This window comes from Squalius cephalus, assembly GCF_949319135.1.
Source record: "Squalius cephalus genome assembly, chromosome: 22".
NCBI classification, from domain to species: domain Eukaryota; kingdom Metazoa; phylum Chordata; class Actinopteri; order Cypriniformes; family Leuciscidae; genus Squalius; species Squalius cephalus.
The window spans coordinates 19,188,617-19,207,874 of NC_137143.1; the positions used below are offsets into that span (position 1 = coordinate 19,188,617).

Consider the following 19,258-nt stretch of genomic DNA (forward strand, 5'->3'; position numbering starts at 1 on the left):
CCCAGTGATAAAAGTAACATTCATGTAAGTACAACTGGATCAGATTTCTGTCTTTTGCTGGAAATCAGCGCTACCGCTTGACTCTATAGCTCCGCCTCCAGGACTTCGGCTTTTTCCGGAGAGAATCGGAAAGCTGTATTTTTCTTTTATAAATATAATAAAACTAAACACTTTTTGGAGATATTAAGGATGCACTACTACTCTATAGGTACTCAAGATTAACATGAGATTAGGTGAAACTGTGCATGTTATGTACCCTTTAAGAACAGGCAACAGGAAGAACGCTCTCAGGAAGCCTAATTATTGAAGAGATTCAGAGAAACAGCACAAGTATCACAGCATGGTGAAAGGCACTAAAATGATTTAACCTGATGATAATAGTTCTTTGTCTTTGAAGGATGACCCGGAACTCCTACAAAGGTTGCAGACTGCAGATGATTATGATTATGAAGATACAGGTAAACAATAAGGTAGAGAGTCAGGTAAGTCTTGCACATAGTGGAGACAAGACCAGACAACTACATGTTCTCAGAAAAAAAGGTACAAAAGCTGTCACTGGGACAGTACCCTTCAAAGGGGTTCTAATATGTACCATTTAGGTACTAATATGTACACTTTTGGAACTAATATGTACACTTTTGGTACCAATATTTACCTTTGAGGGACTAATATGCACTCTTTAGGTACAAAGGTGTACCTTTTGAAAAGGTACCGCCACAGTGACAGCTTTTGTACCTTTTTTTCTGAGAGTTGGTGAGTATGTGTATATAGGCAAGTCCCTGGTGATTAGTGACAGGTGCTGGGAATCAGTACTCAGGTGAGTTTGAATGAGTGGGTGGAGTTGCAGCTGATGAAATGGCTGAAACTGTTACTATATATATGTTTATATATATTATACAAATAAAGTGATCTTGAATGCAGATACCACAAAATATATTCTGGTTTCAGAATTTTGCTCTTTTGACATTGTCATTTCTTTCAGACAGTAAGTAATAATAATTTGGACCCTCTGCCATTTGGACTGACTGTATATTAATGTGCAAGAAGAAGATTATTATACAATAATGGATGTGATAACTTGCAATGAAAATGAAGCAATTAGCGCCATCTGGTGACAGCACCAAGATGAGCCTCAACACTTTGAGCATTTACAGTCACAGACAGTGATTTGTTTGTAGGGGATTGTTTTCATCACATTTAACTCTTAGCTTAGAAATAAATTATCAAATAATTTACAGACAAAATACCAATTAATTTGAAGTAAATGAGTGTGGTCTGATCTGATCACTTTTCTGCAGAATCTCTGTAGTACAGTTAATGTGGACTGGGAGTTTAAATCAAGACCCAGAAGAGGTAGGTGAGTCATAATTATGATGCTTTAATTTATTCCTGCTTCATCTACTGCCACTTACTCACTTGCAGTAATTAAAGCAGAGGAACTCATCCTAATGTGGCTCACTTGTGTGTGTGTGTGTTTGTGTGCAGGGCCTTTGCTAGGGTATCTGGGGCCCCGGTGCAGGTTGTTGCTGTGGGCTAGATTGAAATCACGTTGAAATCCCTAGGTTGAAATCGCGGGGCAGCAGAAAGCTAGAATCGTCACCACCTTTCTCCCATATAGTGACGGCCGTGTGTGTGTATGTGGGTCAGTTTTCACCTACTTTGTGGGGAACCAAATGTGTGAATAAAGGTCTTAATAAGGTTGAAGCTTAATTAACAGTATTTGTAGCGTTATTTTTATTACCACAATAAATGGTGCTTACAATTAAAGTAAATGGGTTCCATTCTTGAATTTAGAAATTTTATAAAAGCACTTATATATAATTTTCAGTTAAAGGGGAGGTTGAGTATGATTTCACTTTTCTAACTTTAGTTAGTGTGTAATGTTGCTGTTTGAACATAAATAACATCTGCAAAGTTACAATGCTCAAAGGGTCAAAGCAAATGATCAAAGCAAAGGGAGATATTTGCTTTTAAAGAAATTGCTTTTTAAGGACTACAACAAACGGCTGGTAGGGACTACACAACATTCCTCCCGGGTTAGTGACATTACCAACCCTAGAATTTACATAAACCCCGCCCCCTGAACACGATTTATAGAATATCAAGACAGAATATGCTAATCAATGACTAGAAGATAACTACATAAATTCATCAACTAACCATTCAGAGATGTCCTGTTGCATTCTACATGTTATCACTTCTTCTTGAGTCTCTCCATCATTGACTCCGTTGACATCATCTGACTCCGGTCTGAACATAAAAGGCTAAAAGTTTTTGAAATTTTCAGTGCATGTCTAAGTGAGGTACAATGACACAAGCTGTTGAAGCTCCGCCCTCTGCGCCGCGAGCAGCAGCTCATTTGCATTTAAGGGAACGGACACAAAACGGTGCGTTTTTGCTCACCTTCAAAAATTTCAATTGAGCTATATATGTCAATTTACAGTGATTTTAGTATTTTAGACTGTATGTTGTTGTAGCAATGAAGTTAAAATTGTTTATAACTACACAGAAAAGTTTAGTAAGCGTTTTTTTTTTTTCACGAAAATCATGTTAACACTCACATTGTTGACGTCTTCTGGTTTTATTCTTAAAACAATAAGTATTTAAAACTTACAGCAGTGTTGTTATTGTTATCTAAAACTATTTTTAAAATCGTTTTTGTTCATTGAAATACATATATATATAAAATATTAGATGGAAATTAGAAATGTTGCATTCACTGAAAAAAAAAGGCATAGAAACAATTATCTGTCAAAAATAAATAGTACATTTCACAAACAATTAAAAAGAAATGGCAAATAACATTGAATTTAATGTGAAATTGTAAAGTAGAAACACTGAAATAGTATTTTCTTGAAAAAAATACTTTTTTACAGTGTTGGCAACTATATCAAATAAAATTAAATTAAGTGCTAAAATTACAAAAACTAAAACTGAAATAAAAATCAATTAAAGCAAAATAAAAATTATATGTAAAGAAAATGAAAATTCAAAATATATATATAAAAAAACAACAACACTATTTTAGATTGACCCCATTCACTTCTATTTGTAAGTGCCTCAACCAAAATGTTTGCTTTAAAAAAAAAAGAAAATTATGTTTGTGGTAGTAAAAATTATGCCGCAAGTGTCAGTACCATATGAGTCAAAGTCTCAAGCATGTGTGTGAACATGTGTGTGTAGTGTGAGCCAATGAAGCTCACATCACTGCACTAGATGCACACCCTCACATGAATAAGCACATGCTTGCACACAAACAAGCACACAAACTAAGCCCCGAACACACTCGCTTCAAGCATGGCGAGAAGCTCTGGAGACCCACCCCCTCTCCTCTCATCCATTACAGCTGCATTCTCCTCTCCATCCCTCCGCTCTCACTTTCTCCCTGTCTCGCTCTTTCTCACATGCGCACACTGGTGTGACTACGAGCGGGTGAGTGTTACGATGCCGTGGCTTGTTTATCAAGCTTTCCCAGCTGTGTTCTGCAGGGCAAAGATGAAGAGCGCAGAGAGGAGAAGAGGGGGAGAAGATTACACCAACACAGACCCACTGACTTCTTAGACACACAGCAACTCTGAGAAAGAGAGAGAGAGAGAGGAGCAAAATGATGGAGGGAAAGGAAAAAAGGAGAGCCTGAGATCTTATGAATGATTTTACGGTACTACTGGTGTGTTTAAAGCACCAAACAGCTTAGAGAATATACAAATATCAGTCTTTGTACTTTAAAAAACGTTATGTAAAAATAAATATTATTATTTTCTTGTGTGTGTGTGTGTGTGCGCGTGTGTGTGTGTGTGTGTGTGTAATTTGATTAGTATTGATTCATATTTTTAATTTTTTTATATTTTCATTTTATAATTTTAGTTTAAGTTGTAGGTTCTATCTATCTATCTATCTATCTATCTATCTATCTATCTATCTATCTATCTATAATCATATATATATATATATATATATATATATGAAGAGTTCAGATGCAAAAGCCTCTAAGTGCCGTCTGAAATTTTCTTCTAGAATGAAGCTTGTATATTTAAGTTCAGTAATTACACTTAAATGGCAATGCAAATTACTTATTAATTGTCATTTAAGTGAAATTACTGAACTTAAATATACGAGATTGATAAAAAATTATCATTCTAGAAGAAAATTTCAGATGGCACTTAGAGGCTTCTGAACTCTTCATATATATATATATACATACATACATACATATATATATATATATATATATATATATATATATATATATATATACATATATATATATATATATATATATATATTATGACCTAGCTGCATTTAATGCATGGAATGTGTACAATATATTATTATAATTCAGGAAAAAGGTCAGTTGTTAAAAACTGAAGATGGCAGAAAAAGAAAAGTACTGATTGATATCTAGTGCACGTGACCTTAGCATACTTATATAGGGTTTGACTACTTGACAACCAACTAACCAACTAACTAGTAGATTACTATGATCACTGCTCTATTGAGCTTATAGGAAAGTAGAAAAAAAGAACAAGAAAGGTTAGTACAGCAACTGAAAGAGAACTGCATAATAGATGTGAACTCTAAAGAACAACGTGATCCTATTTACGCTGCTTTTAAAAATGATTTTGTTGTTTTTGTCAGTGGATATAGATCAGAATGCACCTGTGTCACATTAAAGCATCCACTCATCTCTTATCCATGGGTGAACACACAAAACACGCTCAAGAGCGACGTGCCATGTATTGAACTCTCAGACAGCGTACTTCCTGAATGTTTCTAAATGCTGCTGAATGTAAACACACACACACATGCATATACATACACACAAAAGCCAAACCTTTCCATCCCCCAACCGCTGCATTCATGCCACGCTTCATTCCAATGATTCCCACAGTATGTGGCAAGAGTAAAAATATCCCATGTTCTCGCACGGAAGCATCAGTCTCTAGTTGCAAGATGCCAGACGGCTAAAAACAGTGATTTAGCATTAACCAGATAACCTGATGAACACAGACAATGTTTAAGGGATTTAAATAAGTCTATAAATGGAACATGAGTGTCTTTCCCTACACAGCTGGAACACAAATTTCCAGCTCCCCATCATTCTTGCAAACTACAAGTATTGTTTTATAAGATAAGCTGTGTTGAATGGTCCCGGAGATCATTACCCGTCTGTACAATGCACTCAGGCCTATACTGTACACACTCAGCCAGTGTGTATCTGGGCGCTCTTTGTATGCTTCACTGATCATAAGTAGGCATAAAATCTCATTTTATTTTTAAAACACTGTCCCCCCTTCTTTTCCTCAGTTGCTGTCTCCCTATGGAGTTTCCATGGCTACTTGGTCACATGATATCACAAGCCCCTCCCCCTGCCCTGAGGTAACTGTCACAGCGGTTAGTCAGAATCGGACACCCGACCAGGATGCAATCCGACTGTATATTTGTTTGCGTATAGGTTGGAGCTTATATGTTGACCCTGCCACTGGCTTTTGTCATAAACTAATCACAAAACATGTAAAAGAACTGGTTCTTCAAAGATTTGAACAAAAATATTTTATAGATTTACAGCTGTTGTTCTACTATTCACTATATTATACAGGACTTTAAGTCACAAGATAGTGATAGGTTTAGCTCTTCAGTCTTTACTCTGTTGTGTCTTATCAATGTGACAAAAAGGTGGGTCATGAAACCACTGCCTCATTCGAGATCGAAAAACGGAGAGGCAGCCAACCTTTCACAGATGAATTTCTGCACATCTGCGCACAGGCAGCCAAAGCACATCTGCCCAAAGTCAGTCAACCTTTCCAGTGAACTGATGAACATCTAAAGTCAAAAAACATTTCTCCTGTGAATTTGTAAAACCTTCTACCATCCTGTCAGTCAACTTTACATCAATGAATAGCCAGTCTGCTCAGTCTCAGCAGTCAAAAAACGTTTCAAATAAATCGACTGTATGAATTGATTTCATAAACTACTTACGGTTTCTTAGCCATGGAAAACAAATAATGTGTATAATTTAATGTTGTTTTTAAAAATACAATTTGTATTGTATTTGTCTGTAATATAATATAATATTCCAGCATCCACCCGATCTTACATCGGACAAGCTTTTTGGAAAATGGATAAAATTGATAACATAATATAAGTGTATTTTCTGACTGACTGGAAGGTGTGCAATAAAAAACATTTAAGTCAGTTTAATCATCGTTCTATATTAATGCGCTGCTTTCATTGAAGCACACACACACGTAGGTCACTCGTATACACTGGAGATCGCGAGGACAGAAACTTGTCAATGTTGCCCGCGACTTTTATTAATAAATGAACTTCGCTACTGAATTGCCACATTACATTAATCTGCAAGGAGGTTTTAACGTCTCTGTTTTTGAAATAATTAAACTCACAGCTTCATTGCCAGTAGAGAGAGACTCTGTACAGATGCAGGTAATTCACACACACACATCTCTCTCTCTCTGGCCCTGTTTCCACCTGGTATTTAGATGCATTTTGGTCGATTGGATCACAAGTAGATGAGGGAGACATACCCGTTTACACCGTATTTTTTGTCCACTTTCGACCTCTTCTGTCCTGATTTCTTCGAGGGGAGGGTCTATGGGTGGGTAAATGTATGTTTTTTTTTTCAGATCTTTCGATCTAATGGACAAAATAAGCTTGCGCAATTTACATATGAACATGCCCGGAGACAATGGAAAAACACGAAAAGCATCAGCTTTAGTTTCTGCTCTGACAACCGCAAGACCACGGCGAACACTGACACTGCGTGTTAGAAATCAGGAATGGTGAGAGAACATTGTGCTTGGTACGTTTTTCATCTTCAAACCAAACTTGGGTCTTCAACCAACAAAGTATAAATCCCGGCCGTCTGGTTAGCAAACTTCTCATAATGTTTACTGATTAGCTCAGTCCAAAATGCATCTTAATACCAGGTGTAAACAGAGCCTCTCTCTCTCTCTCTCTCTCTCTCTCTCTCTCTCGATCGATCGATCCAGCGATAGGCTAATTCATTCATACAAATGTTATAATTCATACAAATTAATGTAACAGCGCTACTTTATCTCTGTGTCTGATTTAAAGAGGACAGAATGCTATATCTAACGAATGAAAATTGTAACCCTTCCAGTCAAATTTAGCACTGCAAACATCAATGACAGCTTTAACTTGTCAGCGCTGGAAAAAGTCCATGGTATAAGCGGGATAATCCACGGCTAGCTGTGGATTGTTGAACACACTCCTATATCATTATATTATATTATTATATATCCATCCATACATTTATATCCATCCATCCAACCAACCATTTATCCACTCGTCCATAATCCATCATTTTGCATATTTTAATATGTGTCATTGGTCTCACTGAGTCATCTAATTTCAACAGCTTAATAATTGGTTAATTATCACGATTCACAAATAATTGCTTTTGAGAGACAGAGGGAGAGAGAAAATATCAAGAGGCAGCTGTGCAGGAATCATTGTATAAAAAAAAAAAAAACTGGCAGAGAGGAAACTACAGAGGCAGAGACTAAACTAAAGACCTGCAGAGAGAGATACAGACAGAAACACACAGAGAAAAACCACTGTGTGACCAAAAGTGATTAAGACTGCATGTTTCCCCAGTGATAAGCTTCTAAATTTTTTTTTTTTTTTTTTCAGAGGACACTTCAAATGGAGAGCGGGGAGATTAATTTCCTCAGGAGAAGATGCATCACATCCTCCAATCCCTCAGCATTCAATTGCAATAATTATCCAAAATGGCGCTGCCACTTATGCCTGCCTCACATTTGCATAGCTCAGAGCCGTTTATGGTTGGCATTGTAAATGTTTTAATTTTCTCCTCTTCCATACAGTTTGATGACGGAAAAAGGGACTGAGAGAGCCCTTGACCTTTTGACTTTGCAGCGAACAGTAAGGATAGCACAGGGGAGGCTTAGAAATTCTATTTTTGATGTAATAAATAAAATATCTGCAAAATTAGAAGACATTGCTCATGTAAAAAAAAAAGAATATATATATATATATATATATATATATATATATATATATATATATATATATATATATATATATTCTATGCTATTAGAAGAAAAACATTAAAGGGTTCTGTCAGGCACTTGATATATAGAACCTTTTAGGAGTTCCCATCATGAGAATGGGATAATTTAATGAATTTAGTTTTAATTAATTAATTTTGCTTTAATAATTTTTTTATTTTAATTAAATTTTATGAATTAAACAGTTAGTAAACATGCTTTATCACTAGAAAAAAATAAACAACCCTTGAAACATGAAAGTATTCTGCAATCATTTAAGACATTTCTTTAAAATTTCTTTATTTTTTAAATGGGCTATGTGTCAAAAACACATAGCCCATTGAACCCTCTTTTTCCTAAGAGTGCATTCTATTCTATTCTATTCTATTCTATTCTATTCTATTCTATTCTATTCTATTCTATTCTATTCTATTCTATTCTATTCTATCATCTGGGGAACAGGTCATAACACAATAAATTAGCCATTTTAAATAGTTTTTGAAGGCAGACCAGACCACAATTGTTTTTCTTAGCACAGTAAATTAGCTTTAAGAGCTGCAAGTGCTCTGCACATATGTCTTGCCATATGGTAATGATAGCATCTCATATGAAAATACAATTTCTATAAGTTTTGCTTTCTGTGAATCCTGTAGTTGTGCAAAGAACCTGATAATAGTGTACTAAAGCCACATATTGCCACTAACAGTCCAGAAAGACTTGCAGAAGGACACACATACACTGTACAACTGGACATGTCCTTATAGATCAGATACTTTCTGAGTCTCATCAACTAGATTATGTCAGAGCATCAGAGTGTGACACCATGGCAAGTCGAATGGCACACACTTCCCAGACCCACACTCATCAGATGGCCGTGGGAAAACACATTTTAGCTTCTTTTTTTTCACACTAGAGGCTACAATTAGTGGCAGAATAGTAATTTCTGGTTACAGTATATCAAGTACATCAAGTATAAAACAAGTGACACATTATGCAAACAAACAAGTCCCAGTATATACTCCAATATATATACTGCACAAATATCAGCTTAGCACAAGGAATAAATATCAAAGCAAATGTATTTTGCTATGTATTTACACATCTGCTTGTTTAAAAACACACCAGCTCTCTTATGCATGGACAGACCATGTGCAGAAAGCAAAAAAAAAAAATCTGCAGTGATTTTAGCATAATGGTAAACCTTACTATCACCAATTATATATTTACAATTTGCACTCAATTTACGTAGACATCCAGTTTAGAGGTCATCTTAAAATTGACTCCATTTACATTTACCAATTTCCTCTTTATTGCAGTAAAAAACGAGTAAGAGCAGAACCCATGAAAAAATTGACTGCTGGTGCATTATATAAACCCGAGCCCCTCGGTTCATTTAAATTGGATTGATCATGTCATCAGCAGAATATGTCACTTACACTTATGAGGAGTAATTTACATGTTTAAAATAAATGACACGGTTCAAAACTTAGAAATGTAAGATATCCTTTTAACGTGCCCAATTCCGATACAAAGAAATGCCCAAATGGATTAAGGGACCTATTATAAATATGGCTGTTGTGGCATATAGGCTAGCTACTTATTCAAAACTGACTACAACATATGAATGATGGTTAAAAAAAGAAAAGAAAACGATAGTAAAAATCACTATCTCCCCTACACATGCCTGGACCAAGTTTATTGAGCCAACTGAGAAAAGTAAAAGAAAGAGAGTTTGAGAAAGGTGAGAGGAAAAACGCGTGTTTTACGCACACTTACCCATTCCAGAACGCGGATGAATCCCAGAGGTAATTTAAGAACTTGGAATGTCCCAAGTGACACAATCTGTAGTAAAAACAATGAACATGATCAATAACGTCATTTTGATGCAGTTTGATTAGGTACATTTCAGTCGACTACATTTTAAACACTTCTCGTGATTTTCAATATTGTCAAATGCACAAACATTAACATATTTCCTACCTGGTTAGCGGTATCCATTTTCTTGTTGGAGAGAAAAGCGCTTGTAAGTAAGATAGGACAAGACCAAAACAACGCTTAATGAGTGATGTGCCAGAGTCGCGAGCGCAGAGCAGGGAATCGGCTGTAATCGCGCCTCCGTACGGAAAGTGCCGAGTGACTTCGGCATTAATCGTTTCTCGAAACGAAAAGAGCCGAGAGCCGGTTTTAATTCCCCCTCCACAACAAAAAAGCAGAGTAACTACCCTCGTCATAAATCTCTCCATAATAGGGCAAGAGCCGAGTGTCTTCGGCAAAAACCGCTCCTCTTTACGGAAAGAGCCGAGTGTGTTCGGCATTGAGAGACGCTCTGGAGCTCCATGGAGACAGACGCGGATTGGATTTAACAAAATGAACCGTGGCCATAATGTTTTTCTCTATTGGACGATGTTATCAAATTACAATTTATCTGACTATAAAATGTAGTTTTGTCAGTCCAAAATACGTTTGTTGACTGGGAATCAAATATTGACAGAACATGTCAATTGCTAGTGGGATTTTTTTTTCCTCTCAAACTTAGCAGATAGCATCTCTGCATTTGGTTTTATTCAGTTTACCATTCAGCATTTTGTAGGCATAATTCTATGTCCAGTGACATTTTCTTAAAGCTCATTCAAGTGTGTGTGGAAACAGTACATATTCCAACACAGCTTCATTACATAATCATGATCTCCTTTAACTCGACCAAGTAGGCCAGGCAAAGCATCAAGATAATAACATGAAAATATGCATGGAGATGTTATGCATGTATAGATGCATAGTTTGAGTTTGCTTGGGTGTACAAACCCATTTTTTGAGAATTTAAAAAGAGAAGAGCAATTCTTATTAAAAATGTCAGTGCACTCTAAATGTAGGCTATCTATTCATGATGGATTCAATATTAGCCTATTTGTCACCATGTATACTGTACAAAGATAAACAGCTGGAATCAAGTCATCAATGACTTTTTTGTTTGTTTGCTTGCAACACACACACACACACACACACACACACACACACACACACACACACACACACACACACACACACACACACACACACACACACACACACACACACACACACACACACACACACACTACATATACTGCTTAAGGGACCTAAAGCAGTCACAGAGAATGAGGGAAAAAAGACTTCAGGAAGTGTGAGTGTCAGAATGAAGCCTACAGGGACATGAGCCCCAAAGAGCTTCTTTTTTTTTTTTAATAGGCAATGTTCATTTAAAGTTCACTGTGTATTAGTGGGTATTAGATCTGTGTTTGCCTGCAAGTCCAAGGTCAAGTCTACCCCGATCACTGTTCTTTCACTTATTATGAGAAAGAGCCTGAACACGCACACACCTGATGCCATCTCAGTTGCCCTTCACTTCTCCAGCACAAAGGAATCTCAGAATCAGCAAACGTGAAATGTCACAGAACTGTGGTATTGTTTTTTTGTATGCATACATTTTGGTGATACTTAAGTAACACTAACAATATTCCAGGTGCATCACACAGACAGGTGTCCACACTCATCTCACCCTGAGACAGCACAACACCTGGATTCATATCACTTTAGGGACAAATGGAGGACAATTGGACTTACAATATACAATATATTATTCAGCAAGGTCTTTTTTAATACTTTTATTCAGTAAAAGGATGCGTTAAATTTCTCAAAAGTGACGGTAAAGACATTCATGATGTTACAAAGGTTTCAAATAAATGCTGTTCTTTGGAGGTAACTGAAAAAAATGCATCATTTCTTGTTTCAACTGATTCAGCATTTATAAGAATAATAATAAAATGTTTCATGAGCATCAAAACAAAATATTAGAATGATTTATGTAGGATCGTGGGACACTGAAGTCTGGAGTAATGATGCTGTAAATTCAGCTTTGTCAACATAGGAATATATGACGTTTTAAAATATATTAAAATAGAAAATAGTTATTTTTAAGTTTTAATAATATTTCTGAATATTATTGTTTTACTGTATTTTGACCAAATAAATGCAGCCGTGCTGAGCATAAGAGACTTCTTTCAAAAATCTTACTGATTCCAAACTTTTAATCAGTAATGTAGGCTATATAACTATAATATTTCTCATATAGGCCCCCCCCAAAAAAGTGCTGGCAAAAAGGCTATGTAAAAGTAAACAGCAATCACATAATCTAAAACTCATTTACAGCAATGCATGATTGCATGATTAAGCTTTAAATAATTAACATGCAGCATAAAATTATAAACAATGTTTTTTTTTTTTTTTTACAAACCTGAATGCCTCTTTATGCAGAGGATCCAACCAATATAGGAATATTTTCAGTAACTGGACGCTTGGCGCTCTTTTTTTTAACGCCTTTTTTTTCATATCACATATTTTAGTAATCACCATAAATTAGGTATCATTTATGCTTCATTACAAAATTTATTTTAACTACTTTATAATCAAGACCTTTTCTAATCTTGACAAAACACATATCATCGGAAAGGCCTGAGACTCAATGTTTCATATTTTGTGATAGAAGTGATAATTGGACAGAAATGTATTCATTTGTTACAGGAGAATGCATCAAATCAAAATTCAATGGAATGTGAGAAATACCCGGTGGCTATTTTTGGTATAGCGCCCAAACAAATTCTCATAGGAACTTTTGTGATATCAACTTCAAATTTGTAACACAACTTGGTTAGACATTGTGGCTTTGATTTTATAGTAATTGTATAGTAAAAAATATTGTGTAAAATTTTAAATATTAATATATTAAAAATATTTAGTAGGCTACAGTACATTTGATTTACAGTAAATTTAAACTTCCATAACTTTTCATACTTAAAAAAAAAAAAAAAAATGCTTTCAGTTACAGTTGAGGGGTTAAGACTTTTTCAGACAAACCAGTACAGCAACCAAACTAACTCTAATTAAGCTGAATTTCTTGTTTGAGTCTCCAATTGCACTTTTGCTAGATTTGCATTCATGTAATGCTCTTTATCGATGCTAATTTCAGTGTTGCTGTGTTCTGTTAGAGCACACAGTAAAAAACAGGTCATGACAACATGTTTTGTTGCAAAATGCAAAATAAGTTAAGCCATTTTAAACTTGATTTTTTTAAGTTATACGAGATTCAACTATTTTTTAAGCCAGTTTAATGCAATTTAAGTTGAAATGACTTACACAGTCAAGTTGATTGTACTTAAAAATTTAAGGCGACACATTTTTTATTTATTTATTTTTGTTTACAGTGGGATTGCACAAATAAAAAAAATACATTGAAGGCACTGCAGGTCGCTTTGGATAAAGGTGCCTATGGTAATTTAATTAATAGCAATAGCACATGTATATTCACAATCATTTCAAGCACTTGTTGTATACTATATAATAAGTAAATGATGTTACATAACACCTTTTTACTATGCTGCAATGCCGCCTCAGGTTCAGCAGTAATATTTGAATGTGTGGTGGCATGGTGCCACTCGTCACTCCTGATTTCTCTGCCTGGGAAGAGGCTAGATGTGGCATGACTGGCATCTGGAGTAAAGCGCTGCACAATAGCGCAGACACAAGCCTCGGGAATCCACACGCATGATGGAGCGACCTGGGGAACAATCAACATCATTCTGTTTCACACCGCTGCTCGTTCGCCAAGGAATCATGGCAGTGGCCAAAGACAGTCACTTAACCTGCACTGAGAGTCTGAGAGGCACAGCGCAGCTCTCAGAACAATTACGACATGGCTGGATCTCTTCCTCCAGTTGTGCCAACAGTTGCCACACTGAATAATCCTGCAGTAAATCCGGTTCAGTCCGCATCCAGACGCAGCGCACCTATAAGGGTTCTGAGCGGATGAATGGGAAGAGAAGGAAAATCCATGTAAAGTGAGGATGTAGTTTGGTTCTTTCCATGCTGGTTAACTGGTGGGTCACGTGCTTAAATGTATATGAAAATTAAATCATAACCAACATAAATATGCTTGTCTACTTTTAAAAGGAGGAAACAAACTCTTATATCTTTTGTCGAAGATGTCAGTAAAAAAGCAACATTAAGGTCATGGGTTCAATTCCCAGGAAACACATAGCCTACTGATAAAAATGTATACTTTGATGCAAGTTTATATACAGTAGTGGCTACAGTGATGTCTGGCCTAGGAACATTTATCCGATTATTTTCTTGATTGTGATAACGCAATGAAAGATGTTTTGGCCAGGCTGTCATTCAAAGAAATTATTAACACATGCAAAAACAAGACAGAACCAATGAAATTTGTAACCTTTTAGTTTTTCTATAAATCTTTTTTTTTTGTTTTTTTTTTTGATAAATAAAACCTGTAGCTGTAGTTAACCCTTTTTTTGCCAAATTAATTTTGTCAGATAAATACCTTAACCCAGCTTATAGTGTTTGGTTCTTCCCTCATGTTTAAAATATTTTACAAAATAAAAACATTTTCCTCATATTTTGATGGTTTAATCGAACTTTAGGGTTATTCAAAACAACATCACTCTTGGTTTGGCCACTATACTGTACGTTCCAAATGTAACAATAACACTTGTTCAACAGCATAACACAGTAATATACTTATAACAGAGTCCCAATAAGAGTATTTTCAGTAATATACTTATAACAGAGTCCCAATAAGAATATTTTCACAAAATCTTTGTGTTATGTTGGAATTCTGTGTACTCCCCTTATGGTTCGGGTCAAATTGACCCTAATTGGATTCAATACAATTCCTCAAAAATCACACTATGAACAACAACAAAGATTCAGGTACAAACTGTAAACTTTTAATATAACATTTGTCAAATATTCCAAAAAATATATATCTGAAGATATGATTTAATGAAAATGTTTTTTAACCATTTTTTAAAACTGTTTTGTTTTGACAAAATTTGAATATACATTATATTTATATATATTTGCATATACATTTTTTTAACCTTTTTTTTTTTTTTTTTTGCTTAGAACATCATAACTGAACAATTAATCAATTAATCTGAGCTCATTTTTCCTGCTGTCTATGTCGAAGTCTCAAGATATTTCAGATATCTTGAATATATAAATGAGAGCTTATTTTACTATCTGTGCCTGTCAAAGATTTTCATTTGTAATTTGCAATTAATTCTGAACACCATGATTTAGCTTTTTCAAGTGTGTTTGGTTTGGGTTAGAGCACTTTTAGATACACTTACACTTTAGAACTGGAATTGATGCCCTGACATACATAAAATAAATGTTTTTATTTTGTGTCTGTACAGTTGCTTTTGAATAGCGGCCTATGATGGTCAAATTGACCTGCGAACATCACAAACGTAATAGTAATTTTGTTTGTACATGTCAAAAAAAAAAAACACCAGCATGTTGAAACTTTGCATGCATGTTCATGATGATAAATGCGAAAGTCACAAAATATCAAGAAAAAAAAAAAAAAGATTTAATATTATTTCAGGTAGCTTGAAAAAAATAAATGATAGGTAATTTTTACCATCTGTGGCTGACAAAATATTTTTCTGTATTGAAATAAGTGTGGAAAACCTAATTTTTTAGCTTCATAAGGTAGTAAAAAAATAAAATAACAAAGTATAACCAAGAAATGTTATTATTTTGGGTCCGTACAGTTGCCTTAGAGCGTTAAAATATGCGGGTCAAATTGACCCGCGAACATCACGAACGTAATAGTAATTTTGTTTGTATATGTCAAAAAACACCAGCATGTTGAAACTTTGCATGCATGTTCATGATGATAAATGAGAAAAAGTCACAAAATATCAAGAAAAAAAAACATAGGTTAACCAGTATTTCCAACAACTATAAAATCTAAACGGGTCAAATTGACCCGCAAGGCCGCAACATAACACAAGGGTTAATTCACAGAACAGTTATTAAACCAAAAAGAAATTTTAGATGCAGCAGTCACTTTTTTAGTCACAATTGAGAGATCTTTTTGGGGGGAGAGACCTTTCTTTCTTTCACTGTTCTTTTACATTTTGCCTTCTTTTGCTTGTACATTTGATCTTTCTTTCTTTCCTTCCTTCTTTTTCCCTTTCTTTCTTTTGCATATTTGCTTGTACAGTCTTTCTTTCTTTCACTCATTCTTTCTATGCCTTTCTTTTTTCTTTCACTGCATATTTGCCCTCTGTTGCTTGTACATTTGATCTTTCTTTCTTTTGTATATTTACCCTCCTTTGCTTTTACATTTGCTGTTCATTTAGTTTTGAATAAGAATTTATAACTAGCTGCTATGTTATTACAAAACCATTAAAAAAATCAAAAAGTCTGCAAATTATTGTATAATTTTTTGGAGAACTGAGATGGGGCATTTTATAGGACTGAATGAACCTTTAGAGCTGCAGTATTGAACCCTCGGGCTGTTTCTGAATGAGCACTTCGTCTTTTGCATTTCAGATATTTTTTGACAACCATCTATAGGAGATGCAAACCTTTAATGTTCGATTTTCACACCAGGCTGCTAAACCAATCACCATGCTCATACCAAAACACAAAGGAAGTGAAATAGCCTATGCTTAAACGGGCCTATAAAAGACAAAACGTGAGATTCTGGAATTGTTCGGTGTAAATGCATTATTCCTCCTCTTATTCTACTGCACCACTAATCTGGCGGAAATAATCAGGATTAAAATTTGCATTCCGGGGGTGAAATGAGAGAAACCAAATATAATGAGCAGACACACAGACACAATTAATGTAGCTGCCGCTTCGATTTGCTCTTCTTTGTTAACCGACGTCGTAAAAAAAAAGGAAAAATGAACAAATGCAACTGACTGTTGTTCATGTGCGTGTCTACACAATGCGTGATGTCTATCATGATGCAGCATCACGAGAGACGAGCACGCGCTCGCAGATGATATTTGAACAGTTGCAAATGTCAGACAGGTGCGACACATAGCCTACAATCAACCTCGGGCATCCCGAGCTGGAGTGTTACAGTAGCCTACCTTCACCCTGTTATCAGTGGTCAACAGACCGTTTCGAACATTTGAATCCATGACAACACATTTAGCAAATAGGTTGCTTAGCAACTAATCCAATGAGAGCCGAGCGGCCTATCAGTAGTGACAGCGTTAGCCAATTAACAGATGCTTGCTCTGAATATGCTTTCCTACATGGCATTTGCTCTCTGATCTACAATGCTGAGGTAAAATATGTCTGACAGGCATTAGATGACAAAAGTAAGTTTTGTTTTATTACCTACGCAAGCAAGCACTAGCAGTTTTTGTAAGCATAGCTTGCATTTTCTGGATTTAGCATAACTGAATTAATGATGAATTATGAGGCCAGGTGGTTCTGCCTATGACTGGTGAGGTGTAGTGATTGGCATGTTAACATAAAAAAGCCATTATTATAACAACAAATTACAAAAGATATTTATTTCACATTATATTTACACTAAAAAAAAAGAAAGAAAAAAAGAGTTGCTGCCTTAAACTTTTTAAGTACAATCAACTTGGTTGTATAAGTAATTTCAACTTAAATTACATTAAACTGACTTTAATCTTCTATAATTTATAAAATATATATATTTTTTTACAGCGTGATTGTCGTAGAAGACAATTTAGTATAATGTGAGAATAACGGATATATATGGTATATATGTATGCAAGTTTCTGATTTTATTGTGGTGTGTGTGATTAACTTTACTGATGTATAAAGTTGATCCTTCTAGAAGTGCACTCTTCAAAATGATCAATAGATGTCTCCCTTTCATTACAGTAGGCTATTTATAGTCTATAAATGAACAATAACATCCTCAGCTTTCATAAAGAATTCTCTTTTTATGCAAATGATTCGGATCAGATGGATTATGACAATTAAACACCGTAGAATTATAGGTTTCTTAAAAAACTTACAGTAAAATTGATACTTTTATTCAACAAGGATGCATTAAATTGATCAAAAGTGACAGTAAAGACATTTATAATGTTACAAAAGTTTTGTTTGAAATAAATGCTCTTGTATATCATGGTTTTCACAAAGCTGATGATAATAATAATAAATGTTTCTTAAGCACTAAATCAGCATTTTTGTATGTAATGGCTGCTGAAATTTCAGCTTTGGCATCACAAGAATAAATGACATTTTAAATATATTAAAATAGAAAAGAGTTATTTTAAATTGTAATAATATTGCACAATATTTATTTTTACTGTATCTTTTATCAAGCAAATGCAGCTTTGGTGACTGAGCATCAGATACTTCTTTCAAAAACATTTTTTTTTTTAAATCTCACTGACCAAAATGTTTTATCAGTAATGTAAAATTCTAGAATAGTTATTATTTTAAAAAATTTTTTTGTGTCTAATAATGTCTTGTACACATTTGCTTATTCACTTACACAATTCAAACCTTGTCTAACTAGAATGAATGTGACTTTTTCGGTCTGCGGACAAAATTGCATTATACAAATATGCTGCACAAAGTTAAACGAACAAACTCACCTAAACTCTGCTGTGCTAGAACTATTCCTCTGATGTCCTGCTTAACAGAACTAAAAACTCATCAATGCATTGCAATGACAGCAGGAGCTTCGGGATTCCAACTAGAATGTGCTTAAAAAGTACATTTCATGTGAACACAATATAATTGTGCAACAATGAAACATGACACGGCTAAACAAATCCATCTGATAAATATAAACTTGTCAAAATTAACTGGAATTTGTAAATATGGGTCTTTCTATTTAGTTTTGCACAACTCAAAACAACCCGCAGAGCAAATCAACACATATTCTGGAAGTCACATTCCTTCCTTTGGCATTCCATTCCTTTTCTGCTATGACAGCAATGAAGGAAGATGGCTGTCCAAAAGGGAACACTGTTTTTATCCAATTAAAAACTGGGACAGAATCCAGACACACTGGCACCATCATGGCCAACAGTGCTTTTGCTAAATATTCTGTTTCCATTTTTTTTTTTTTCATTTAGAAAACCATGTTTTTTCAACCACAAAACCATTACGTACACTCTAACAAGAAATGATGAGACATGTTAAATGTTAAGATGAAGTTGTTCAATCTATATTTATTATTATATTTAACTTTTTGTCATTTAAAATATCACTTTTGTAAAATAAACAAAAATGCAACAGGAACGCTAAAACTTCAAGGCATTTTTTATCATTCAAACTACCATTAAAGAGTATTTACACAACAGAATAGATGCTATTAAAGTGTAATGATCATCACGTCATATTAATATACAGTC

The 19,258-nt window shown here is 34.8% G+C and overlaps 1 protein-coding gene across 1 annotated transcript in view; it reads right to left on the bottom strand.

Annotated features, from left to right (window-relative positions):
* synpra (synaptoporin a) overlaps positions 1-10,132 on the bottom strand; it is a 32,275-nt gene extending 22,143 nt beyond the window's left edge. Inside the window, exons 1-2 of the mRNA XM_079857922.1 lie at positions 10,029-10,132; positions 9,825-9,890 (exon numbers count right to left, since the gene is read on the bottom strand). Of these exons, the coding sequence (XP_079714048.1) occupies positions 9,825-9,890; positions 10,029-10,046 (84 nt within the window). The 5' untranslated portion in view covers positions 10,047-10,132. The remainder of the gene's footprint in view (positions 1-9,824; positions 9,891-10,028) is intronic.
* Positions 10,133-19,258: the final 9,126 nt, after the last annotated feature.